Source organism: Podarcis erhardii (genome assembly GCF_964252035.2).
Source record: "Podarcis erhardii genome assembly, chromosome: Z".
NCBI classification, from domain to species: Eukaryota; Metazoa; Chordata; class Lepidosauria; order Squamata; family Lacertidae; genus Podarcis; species Podarcis erhardii.
Window position 1 is genome coordinate 51,872,300 of NC_138504.1, and position 12,880 is coordinate 51,885,179.

The 12,880-nt window shown below is 49.9% G+C and overlaps 1 protein-coding gene across 1 annotated transcript; it reads left to right on the top strand.

The window, feature by feature from the left end:
- Positions 1-306: 306 nt before the first annotated feature.
- AJM1 (apical junction component 1 homolog) lies at positions 307-6,936 on the top strand. Its single transcript, XM_081846719.1, has 3 exons — positions 307-599; positions 2,891-2,961; positions 4,252-6,936. The coding sequence occupies exon 3, from the start codon at positions 4,300-4,302 to the stop codon at positions 6,514-6,516; it is 2,217 nt and encodes a 738-aa protein (XP_081702845.1). The 5' UTR covers positions 307-599; positions 2,891-2,961; positions 4,252-4,299; the 3' UTR covers positions 6,517-6,936.
- The last annotated feature ends 5,944 nt before the right edge of the window (positions 6,937-12,880 follow it).

The following is a 12,880-nucleotide window of genomic DNA, read 5'->3' on the forward strand; positions in this document are numbered from 1 at the left end:
ACCAGGCTGCCCCCCACAAGTAGACCAGGCTGCCCCCCACAAGTAGACCAGGCTTTTCCCCCTCTGCGCCCCACAAGTGGACCAGGCTGCCACCCCATAAGTGGACCAGGCTGCCACCCCACAAGTGGACCAGGTTGCCCCCCCATAAGTGGACCAGGCTGCCACCCCATAAGTGGACCAGGCTGCCACCCCACAAGTGGACCAGGCTGCCCCCCCACAAGTGGACCAGGCTGCCCCCCACAAGTGGACCAGGCTTTTCCCCTTCTGTGCCCCACAAGTGGGCCAGGCTGCCCCCCCATCCATTTCCCATCAGCGGCCCCTTAAAGGAGCTCTTCCTCCCCGCGGCCACACGGTGGCGCTGCGGACCTGGCAACGCATCCTCCACTGCGGCTGCGCGGAGCGAACAGGCCAGGCGACATCGGGTGCTTCGGACCGCTCCAAATCGCCCGGACATCGCAGGGGGGAATAGGAAGAGACCATCGCCCTTTACCTCCTGTCCGGTAGGGGGGAAGCGGCTGGACCGATGGTCGACACGATTACCGGGGAAGGGGGCGATCTCCGGTTTCCTCCCCCTCCTCCCAGAGGTGGTTCCTGCCAAGGTGACGTCAGGCCGGAGGTTGGAACCCCCCCAAACCCCACCCCACCCCCGCCAGCCGCGGCAGATGGTTCGGCTCGGCTGTAGACAAGCGGGAGGAGGACGAGACCAATTGTGGAAAGAGGGGGGCATGGTCCAATTGGGGGAAGAGGGGAGCAGAATGGTCCACTTGTGGGGAGCAGAGGGGGAGCAGCCTGGTCCACTTGTGGGGGGCAAAGGGGGAGCAGCCTGGTCCACTTGTGGGGGGCAAAGGGGGAGCAGCCTGGTCCACTTGTGGGGGGCAAAGGGGGAGCAGCCTGGTCCACTTGTGGGGGGCAAAGGGGGAGTAGCCTGGTCCACTTATGGGGCGCAGAGTGGGAGCAGTCTGGTCCACTTGTGGGGGGCAGAGGGGGAGCAGCCTGGTCCACTTGTGGGGTAATGGGGGGGGAAAAGCCTGGTCCACTTGTGGGGCGCAGAGGGGGAGCAGCCTGGTCCACTTGTGGGGGTCAGAGGGGGAGCAGCCTGGTCCACTTGTGGGGGGCAGAGGGGGAGCAGCCTGGTCCACTTGTGGGGGGCAAAGGGGGAGAAGCCTGGTCCACTTGTGGGGTAAGGGGGGGGGGAGAAGCCTGGTCCACTTGTGGGGCGCAGAGGGGGAGCAGCCTGGTCCACTTGTGGGGGTCAGAGGGGGAGCAGCCTGGTCCACTTGTGGGGCGCAGAGAGGGAGCAGCCTGGTCCATTTGTGGGGGGCAGAGGGGGAGCAGCCTGGTCCACTTGTGGGGTCAGGGGGGGGAGAAGCCTGGTCTACTTGTGGGGCGCAGAGGGGGAGCAGCCTGGTCCACTTGTGGGGCGCAGAGGGGGAGCAGCCTGGTCCACTTGTGGGGCGCAGAGGGGGTAAAGCCTGGTCCACTTGTGGGGGGCAGAGAGGGAGCAGCCTGGTCCACTTGTGGGGGGCAGAGAGGGAGCAGCCTGGTCCACTTGTGGGGCGCAGAGGGGGAGCAGCCTGCCCCGCTTCGGGGGTCAGAGGGGGAGCAGCCTGGTCCACTTGTGGGGCGCAGAGAGGGAGCAGCCTGGTCCACTTGTGGGGCGCAGAGGGGGAGCAGCCTGGTCCACTTGTGGGGGTCAGAGGGGGAGCAGCCTGCCCCGCTTCTGGGGGTCAGAGGGGGAGCAGCCTGGTCCACTTGTGGGGCGCAGAGAGGGAGCAGCCTGGTCCACTTGTGGGGCGCAGAGAGGGAGCAGCCTGGTCCACTTGTGGGGGGCAGAGGGAGAGCAGCCTGGTCCACTTGTGGGGCGCAGAGGGGGAGCAGCCTGGTCCACTTGTGGGGGGCAGAGAAGGAGCAGTCTGGTCCACTTGTGGGGGGCAGAAGGGGGAGCAGCCTGGTCCACTTGTGGGGAGCAGCCTGGTCCACTTGTGGGGCGCAGAGAGGGAGCAGCCTGGTCCACTTGTGGGGGGCAGAGGGGGAGCAGCCTGGTCCACTTGTGGGGCGCAGAGGGGGAGCAGCCTGGTCCACTTGTGGGGGGCAGAGAAGGAGCAGTCTGGTCCACTTGTGGGGGGCAGAGAAGGAGCAGTCTGGTCCACTTGTGGGGGTCAGAGGGGGAGCAGCCTGGTCCACTTGTGGGGCGCAGAGGGGGAGCAGCCTGGTCCAATTGTGGGGGGCAGAGGGGGAGCAGCCTGGTCCACTTGTGGGGGGCAGAGAGGGAGCAGCCTGGTCCACTTGTGGGGCGCAGAGGGGGAGCAGCCTGGTCCACTTGTGGGGGGCAGAGGGGGAGCAGCCTGGTCCACTTGTGGGGCGCAGAGGGGGAGCAGCCTGGTCCACTTGTGGGGCGCAGAGGGGGAGCAGCCTGGTCAACTTGTGGGGGGCAGAGGGGGAGCAGCCTGGTCTACTTGTGGGGTGCAGAGAGGGAGCAGCCTGGTCCACTTGTGGGGCGCAGAGGCGGAGCAGCCTGGTCCACTTGTGGGGGGCAGAGGGGGAGCAGGCTGGTCCACTTGTGGGGCGCAGAGGGGGAGCAGCCTGGTCCACTTGTGGGGGGCAGAGAAGGAGCAGTCTGGTCCACTTGTGGGGGGCAGAGGGGGAGCAGCCTGGTCCACTTGTGGGGCGTAGAGGGGGAGCAGCCTGGTCCACTTGTGGGGGGCAGAGGGGGAGCAGCCTGGTCCACTTGTGGGGGGCAGAGAGGGAGCAGCCTGGTCCAATTGCGGGGGGCAGTTGCTCTTCTGGCTCTTATAACCCAAGCTAGCCAAGGTTGCCCCTGAGCATGCGCAGAGTGCCTTTGCCTCTCCCCCCATAGCTGAGCCTTTCCTTGTCCTGTTTCGAACTCTAGGCCCCTCGCCTGACGCCCCGGGGAGCAGCATGGAGCGCCAGCCCCACACCCCGCGACGCCTGCCAGGCCAGGTAGGACGGCCGCCTTGAGCTGCTAGCTTTCATGAGGCGGGGAGTTCCCCAGGTTGTGTCTCCCACGCTCGAGTCCCATAAGGGTGCTGGGAATTGTAGTTTCGCTGCCTAAAAACTCACACCACAGCGGGAAAACTACAATTCCCATCATCGCAGACCGCCGGTCCAGCTAGCTAAGGATCATGGGAATTGTAGTTTCTTCCAGCTGCTTGGGACTACAGCTCCCATGATCCCTAACTAAACAGACCAGAGATCAGAGATGGTGGGAATTGTAGTTTCTTCCAGCTGTTTGGGACTACAACTTCCATGATCCCTAGCTAGCGGGAAAACAGTGGGGAAACTACAATTCCCATCATCCCTGACCGCTGGTTTGGCAAAGTAGGGGTTATGGGAATTGTAGTTTTTTCCAGCTGTTTGGGACTACAACTCCCATGATCACTAGCTATCCGGACCAGCTGTCAGGGATGATGAGAATTGTAGTTTTCCCCTGATGTTTGGGACTACAACTCCCATGATCCTTAGCTAACTGGATCAGAGATAAGGGATGATGGAAATTGTAGTTTCCCCCGCTGTTTGGGACTACAACTTCCATGATCCCTAGTTAGCCGGACCAGCTGTCAGGGATGATGGGAATTGTAGTTTTTCCTGACGTTTGGGACTACAACTCCCATGATCCTTAGCTAACTGGACCAGAGATCAGGGATGATGGAAATTGTAGTTTCCCCCACTGTTTGGGACTACAACTCCCATGATCCCTAGTTAGCCGGACCAGCTGTCAGGGATGATGGGAATGGTAGTTTTTCCGTTTGGGACTACAACTCCCATGATCCCTAGCTAGCCGGACCAGCTGTTAGGGATGATGGGAATGGTAGTTCTCCCTGATGTTTGGGACTACAACTCCCATGATCCCTCGCTAGCCGGACCAGCTGTCAGGGATGATGGGAATGGTAGTTTTCCCCGATGTTTGGGACTACAACTCCCATGATCCCTAGCTAGCCGGATCAGAGATCAGGGATGATGGGAATGGTAGTCTCCCACGCTGTTTTGGACTCCAAATCCCATGATCCCTGGCTAGTGGGAATACAGCGGGAAAACTATAATTCCCATCCGCCCTGACCGCTGCTTTGGCGAGCTAGGGATCATGGGAGTTGGAGTTCCAAGCAGCTGGAAAAAACTACCATTCCTACGATCCCTAGCTAGCTGGATCGGCAGTCAGGGAGGATGGGATTTGTAGTTTCCCCCCACTCTTTGGAACTCCCTGCCACTTGACGCCCCTTCCTCTCCCCACAGGATCCGCACTGAGGGCGGCGCGGCGCCGGGCGGCCTGCCCTTCCGAAGATGACCCGCACCCACCCGCCGGACCTCCTCCGCCACGTCCAGACGGCGCCGCCGTTCCCCTGCGCCATGTCGGCAGCGCCCCAGCCCTTCCACAAGCGCCACTGCCGCAGCTTCGACTTCCTGGAGTGGCTAGACGATGAAGCGCCGGCGCCCGGCGCCCGGCGCGGGCGCGAGGCCCCAAGAGACCCGGCACCCCGGGCCCGCTCCAAAAGCGCCGGGCGCCACGCCAACGAGCTGCACCCGGTCAAGCTCCAGCCCCAGCGCAGCCGCATCTCCCCCTTCCAGGGTGCCCAGTACGGCGCCAACGCGCCGCCCCCCAACGCCCCGCGCCGGCGCCTGGACATCAAGCCCGACCCGCCGCCGCGCTACGTCTCCCCGGCACGGAGCGGCCTGACCGTGCCCGGCGCCTGGCGCCCGTCCCGCACCCCGACGCCCAGCGACACCTACGAGGAGCGGGCGCCGGGGGAACCGTACGACTCGAACCCGCAACCGGCGCCCCTCCAGGTCTTCTACGCTGGGGACGGAGGGTATGCGCCACCGCCGCGCCCGGTCCGGAACTATGTTTCCCCGTTCCTGGACGCCCACCCCGTCCGGGAGGCGCCCAGCCGGACAAACTACGTTTCCCCGTTTTATGGCGCCGTGCCAATGTTCGACGGCGCCACGCCTCCCTTTTACGGCGCCACGCCACCAGGCGCCGCACCCCCCTTTTACGGCGCCGTGCTGCCGGGCGCCGCGCCACCGTTCGACGGCATCGCGCCTGTCCAGGCGCCCGTCTCGCGAACATACCCTCACCCGTACGGCGCATGGCGCTCGGTGGCGGCGCCCTACCAGACGTGGCAAGTCGGGTGCTACCCACCGGGCGCCGCCCAATCCGCCTGGCACCCGCCGCGCCTGGGAACCGAAGCGCGCAGCCACTCCAAGTCGTGGGACGACATTCTGGCGCCGCGCGGGCGTCCGGAGCAGCCGCTGTGGCGCGGGCGCAGCTACGAGAACATCCTAGCGCGCCACCAGGCGCCGCCGGCCCTCTCGCCCGACACCCGGCGCCCGGCGCCCGTGGTGGTGACGCTCTCCAGCTCCCCGAAACGCTACGCCGCTCTCTCCCTATCGGAAAACTCGCTTCTGGAAAAACCGGGCGCCGCCGGGCGCGGCGCCTGGTTCGTGACACCCGAGATCACCATCACCGACAACGAGATCACCGGGCGCCAGGCGCCGGCGCGCCAACGTAGTTTAGAGCAGCTGGACCAGCTCATTACGGACTTGGTGATCGACTACAAACCGGGCGCCGATCCCGAGCGCCCGGCGGAGACGCCGGGCGCCAGTTCACCGGACGCCAGCACCGACGAGGATGACGTCATGTGCTCCAACGCCCGCTGTGGGCGCACGGAAACTATGTTTCACGCCTGCCTGTACTTCAAGTCCTGCCACAGCTGCCGCACCCTCTACTGCTCGCGCCACTGCCGGCGCCAGGACTGGCGCCGCCACAAGGAGCGCTGCGCCGCCGGCCGGGCCGCCAGCGCCTGCCGCAACGCGCTACGTTTCTCCCGCGAGGACGCCGCCGCGCACCGGGCCTTCTCCCGCCTGGCGCGGGTCGGCTTCCTCTCCCGCGGGCGCGGCGTCCTCTTCCTCGGGTTCCCGGGGGCCGCCGCTGCCGAAAACTTCCTCCGCAGCGGACTGGGCGCCCTGGCGGCGGTGCCAACTTATCTGTCCCTTCGCGAAGTGGCCGCCCACGCCGGGAACCTGGGCGCCTACGCCCGGGAGTTGCAGCGCGCCGGAGAGGATTATGACCCGGCGGAGTGCTTTGTGCTGAACGTCACGGTGGCGGCGGGCGAAGGGCACCCGGTTTCGCGCCAGCATGCCAAGGTGGCGCTGGCGGCCTCGGCGCCCGGTGCGGCGCCGCCGGGCGCCGAGATCGAGACGCTGATTTTGACGCCGCCGCCGGGCGCAGGAGACCAGGAGGACCGGCGGGCGCGGGAGGTGTGCTTCGTCCACATCCAGCGGGAGCTTCGCACCCGGGGCGTGGCGCTGCGGCGCGAGTTCCCGGAGGTCTACGGGCGCCTGGTGGCCTTTGTGGAGACCGGGCGCCGCTTCACACCCACCACTATCTATCCCGTCGATAAGAGGACGGGGAAGCAGTTCCTCTGCATGATCATGGCGGGATCCGAACCCAGGACCCTGGACTGGGTGGCCAGTCCCAACTTGCTGGATGAGTTGATGTGAGGCGGGGAGTTCCAAGGGAGGATGGATGGAAAAAAAGACAGAAATGGGCGCTGTTTGGGCATGGTTCTGGGTTCAAGTGGCAGGGAGGTCCAACGGTAAGAATGAAAAATGGGCTCCGTTTTGCTGCAGTTCCTTCGACATTTCTGTGTTCAAGTGGCAGGGAGTTCCAATGGGAAAAACGGGCAAAAAAAGACAGAAATGGGCTCTATTTGGCTGCCGTTTGTGCGACGTCTCTTGCTTCAAGTGGCAGGGAGTTCTGATGGGGGGAAAACCAGACATGGGCTCCATTTTGCTGTTTCTTTGTTCAAGTGGCAGGGAGTTCCAAAGGAAAGATCAGAACGAAAACCCAGAAATGGGCTCCGTTTTGCTGCAGTTTGTGCAATGTTTCTATCTTCAAGTGGCAGGGAGTTCTAGTGGGAAGAAAACAGATATGGACTCCGTTCTTTTTGCAGTTCATTATATGTCTCTTTGTTCCAGTGGCAGGGAGTTCCAATGGGAAGAACAGACAAAAATAGACAGAAATGGGCTCTGTTTTGCTGCAGTTTGTGGGATGTTTCTTGGTTCAAGTGGCAGGGAGTTCCAGTGGGAGGAATAGGCAAAAAAAGACAGACATGGGACAGAAAACATCCATTTCTCTTCGTTCAAGTGGCAGGGAGTTCCAGTTGCTGCAGTTTGTGCAACGTCTATGTGTTCAAGTTGCAGGGAGTTCCAATGGGAAGAACGGACAAAAAAAGACAGAAATGGGCTCAGTTTTGCTGCCGTTTGTGCAATGTTTCTGTGTTCAAGTGGCAGGCAGTTCCAATGGGAAGAACTACTCCAGAACGGACAAAGAAAACAGGCATGGGGCGGAAAACAGGCATCCATTTCTCTTTGTTCAAGTGGCAGGGAGTTCCAACGGGAAGGACGAAAAACAGACACGTTTTGCCGCGGTATCTCTGTGTTCAAGTGCTAGGGAATTCCAAAGGGAAGAACGGACAAAAAAAAAACCACCAGAAATGGGCTCCGTTTTGCTGCAATTCCTTCGACATTTCTGTGCTCAAGTGGCAGGGAGTTCCAATGGGAAAAACGGGCAAAAAAAGACAGAAATGGGCTCAGTTTTGCTGCAGTTTGTGCGACGTCTCTTTGTTCAAGTGGCAGGGAGTTCCAATGGGAAGAACTCCTCCCAAACAAACAAAAAAAGACAGACATGGGCTCCGTTTTCCTGCAGTTCCTTCAATGTTTCTGTGCTCAAGTGGCAGGGAGTTCCTAATGAAAGAACAGAACGAAAAACCCAGAAATGGGCTCTGTTTTGGTGCAGTTTTTGGCATGTTTCTATGTTCAAGTGGCAGGGAGTTCCAATGGGGGGAAATGCACAAAAAAATTCAGAAACCGGCTCCGTTTGGCTGCAGTTTGTGGCATGTTTCTATGTTCAAGTGGCAGGGAGTTCCAATGGGGAAAAGACCAGACATGGGCTCCGCTTGGCTGCAGTTTGTGCGACGTTTCTGGGTTCAAGTGGCGGGGAGTTCCAGTGGGAAGAACAGACAAAAAAACACCAGAAATGCGGATGTTTTGCTGCAGTTCCCTCAATGTTTCTGGGTTCAAGTGGCAGGGAGTTCCAGTGGGGAAAACGGACCAAAAACGGACCCAAAATGGTGCAATGTTGAAGTGGCAGGGAGTTCCGACGTCCTCAGCTCTACAATCAAATCCCGGCCTTTTAAATCTCCGCCTTGCCCTCGGAAATCCCAGATTTATCGGCGGCGTTTTGTGCGATTCTTTTGGTTTTTGGGATCAATTTGGGGTTATTTTGAAATTCAAAAGAATACCGAATAATTCAAAATCATCAAGTTTTAAAAACTGGGACCTTGATGGAGAAATACTTCCCGGAATGCCAAATCTTTTATTGGACAATTACTATGATCAATATGATTGGTGAAGTTTTGTATTCTTAATATTAATATTATTTTATTATTTATTAATAATATTAATATTATATTATTATTATTTTATTATTATTTACTTTGGAAGGCTGTTGAAAACGGTACAATGGGCACACATTGAATGTTGTAATTAAAAAAAGAAGAAGATATTTTGCCTTTGACGGTGCTGGAAAAGGACCGATATTATTGGTATTGTTATTAATTAATTAATTATAATTTATTATAATTATAATTGTAATTATTATAATTTATTATAATTGCAATTTATTATAATTTATTGTAATTGCAATTTATTATAATTTATTATAATTGCAATTTATTATAATTTATTCTGGTCCGTTATTATTAATTATTAATTATGACTGTTGTTATTATTTATTATTTATTTATTATTAACTATTATTAATTGTTATTGTTGTTGCTATCATTGCTATTATTAACAATACATTTATAATTGTTTAATAATAATAATAATAATGTATTATTATTATTATTCATTACTGTTTATTATTATTATTCATTACTGTTTATTATTATTATTATTATTATTATTATTATTATTATTATTAATTACTGTTAATTATTATTATTATTATTATTATTATTATTATTCATTACTGTTAATTATTATTAATTATTATTAATTACTATTATAATCAATTATAATTAATTAGGTTGATGTGACAAGCTGTAAAATGGGTGCGTCCGAGGAAGGAATTTTATGTCGAATGCCAAATCCTATCAAAAACTTATTTTTCCCCCCGGTTTGTAAATTGTGCGGAAAAAGACGAATGCATGTTCTATTTATTTCCTTAAAGAAAGAGAAATCTATATATATATGGAAAGGTATTTTCTGCTGGAGAAATATAAGAAGCATGTCTATGTACGTTTCTATGGAAAGATATAAATAATAGGAGAAATTATTTGCCTGGAATAAAGACGAAACGGAACTTGAACTCACAACCGTGTCATTATTATTATTATTATATTATATTATATTATATTATATTATATTATATTATATTATGTTGTTGTTATTATTATTATTACTGTTATTATTATTATTATTATCTTATGTTGTTTTGTTGTTTTTGTTTTTTTTTGTTGTTCTTGTTGTTGTTGTTGTTGTTGTTGTTGTTATTATTATTATTATATATTATTATTATTATTATTATTATTATTATTATTATTATTATACACACACAAAAACTCTCCTATTCATGCAATGTCTTCTCCCGCTTGACACAGTCTGGTGTATTATTATTATGATATTATTATTATTATTATTATTATTATTATTATTCACACACAAAAACTCTCCTATTCATGCAATGTCTTCTCCCGCTTGACACAGTCTGGTGTATTATTATTATGATATTATTATTATTATTATTATTATTATTATTATTATTCACACACAAAAACTCTCCTATTCATGCAATGTCTTCTCCCGCTTGACATTATATTATATTATATATTATATATATTTATTATTATTATTATTATTATTATTTAATTTTTCCCCAAATATCAAAGCTTTTCGCTGCCATTTTCAATCGCCCCAAAGGAAAAGGAGCAGCGATAATTTGCTCATTAAATTCAGGTTTTTCTTGTGAGCTATAGGGTGAAAGATATTGAATTTAATCATTTCGTATCAATTAATATATATGATTATATGATTATATAATATATATTGTTAATCAATATAATATAATTATATATTATATTATATGATTAACAATATATATTATTATATATATTGTTATAATATATATTGTTCATCATATAATATAATTATATATTATATTATATGAATAACAACATATATTATTAAGTAAATATTGTTCTACCTTTCCCCAAATTTCTTATCTTATTTAAATAATATATATTAATAAGAATATAAACAGATTATTTAATAATATATCTTATTAAATAAATATTGATTTCTCCTTTCCCAAATTTATTATATTATTAAATTATTATTATTGTTATTGTTATTATTATTATTATTATTAATAATAATAATAATAATAATATATTATATATTATATATATATATTATATAATCACCAAATTTATTATATTATTAATATATATGTGAATAATAATATATACATATTATTTAATCATATATATGATTAGAGAAATATTGATTTATCCTTTCCCAAATTTATTATCTTATTTAATAAGATATACTAATAAGAATATAAACATATTATTTAATAATATATCTTATTAAATAAATATGGATTTCTCATTTCACAAATTTATTATAGGATTAAATAATATATATTATTGTTATTAACGATAATAACATATATATTATTAATATTATATTATATATCACTAAATTTATTATATTGTTAATATATATGAATAATAATATATACATATTATTTAATCATATATATATGATTAGATAAATATTGATTTCTCCTTCCCCAAATTTATTATCGTATTAAATAATATATATTAATAACAATAATAATACTATATATTATTTATTCATATATCTCATTAAATATTGACTTATCCTTCCACAAATTTATTATCATATTGCATAATATATTAATAATAATAATAATAATAATAATAATAATAATAATAATAATAATAATAATATGAATATGAATATGAATATGAATATGAATATGAGTTAATCTTTAGGGTCTCAGGGCCTGGAAACTACAGTTCCCAAGGTGCACCAGGGGCTTGGCGTTGCCATTCCCTCTTAATCCTGGGCGCTAGGCATCATGGGGATTGTAGTTTGCTCAGGACGCTTTTCGAGCGATTGGGATGCGTCAAGGCGCGTCGATTGGCTGAGGCCCACTAACCCCGCCCCCTACGCGACATCCGACGCACGATTGGCCCCGCCGACGAGAAGCGACGCGCCCATTGGCTGACCCGACCTACGCCGGCCTATCAAGGAACATAATCCCGCCCACGGCGCGGCATCCGACGCACCCGTTGGCTGGGCCTACCTGTCAAAAGACGCCTCCAGGGTGGGGCTTCAGCAGACGCCGGGTTGCCATTGGCTCCGCGCCTGTCGACGCGGGCGCTGATTGGCTGGGCCGTTCGCGCGCCTCATTTCTCCTCAGAAAGCGCAGCAATGGCGGACGGAGAGCTGAAGCGGGTTCCCGACGAGGCCGACGGCGTCCTCAAGTACGTCACGACGGAGTCTTTAAGTACGTCACGACGCCGAGCGCCGGGCCGGGGAAGGACGTCGTGCGCGGCTACGCCGGGGCCGAATATCACGATGAGGGGACGCCGGCGGCGGATTCTGATTGGGCGAGGCGTAGTCACGTGGAAAGTGGAGGCGGGTTCCCATTGGGCGAGGCGCAGGAACCTTGAAAGAGAAGGTGGGGATGGAACTTCGCTCGCGACTTTTGATTGGGTGCATGGATAGTAGAGGCGGGCGCAGAACGCCGGTAGCGGCTTCCGATTGGGCGAGGCCTTAGGCGAGGCGGGGAGAGATCGGCTGTTGTGGGTTCCGATTGGGTGAGGCGCATGCCCGTTAAAAGTGAAAGCGGGGGCTGAAGGCCGGGAGCGGGCTCCGATTGGACGAGAGCGGAAGAAGCGGTGGAGTGGCACGTCAGCCTCGCGGCCTCATTGGTCGGAACCCGGAAATGTTTTGAATTGATTGTAAATGGAAGAGGCCACGTTATTATTATTATTATTATTATTATTATTATTATTATTATTATTATTAGAAATAGATGTCACAAAAAAATAGACTAGAAATAAAAGATTGCTAAATAGTATTCACATATAGAATTTTATTATTTATTATTAGTATCGTTAATATTGTTATTATTATTTTATTATTATTACTATTATTATTATTATTATTATTATTATTATTAGAAATTGGTGTCACAAAATAAAATAGGAGACTAGGAATAAAAGATTGCTAAATAGTATTCACATATAGTATTTTATTATTTATTATTAGTATCATTAATATTGTTATTATTAATATTATTAATATTATTATTATTAATATTATTATTAATATTATTATTAGTATTAACTGGGCCCGAGGCAATATAAAAATTATGATGCAGCATTCCGATCCAAAAAGATTGTATAAGAAGCAAAGTTTTGTTGTACGGTTGATAATCAATATGTTATAATTAATAAAAAATATTATATATATATAAAGTTTGTAATACATAATAATCCACCTGGTCATTCCAACTGATGAAGAGTCCTCTGTGACTCTCAAGCTTGCGCATCATAGCAAAATAAATAGTCAAATTCAACCATTTGGCTAAAGACAACATAACTCACAACCTCAGATATGAAGAGCCCAGTGTGACTCTAAAGCTTGCGCACAATATCATAAAATTAAAAGGTAAAATAGTGAAATTGAGAATTCCAACTGGGGAAGAGTCCTGTGTGACTCGAAAGCTTGCGCACCATTGCATAAAATAAGAATACAAAGTAAT

Coding starts and splice junctions, on each gene's coding strand:
- AJM1 (XM_081846719.1), top strand. CDS start 4,300: ATGACCCGCACCCACCCGCCGGACCTCCTCCGCCACGTCCAGACGGCG.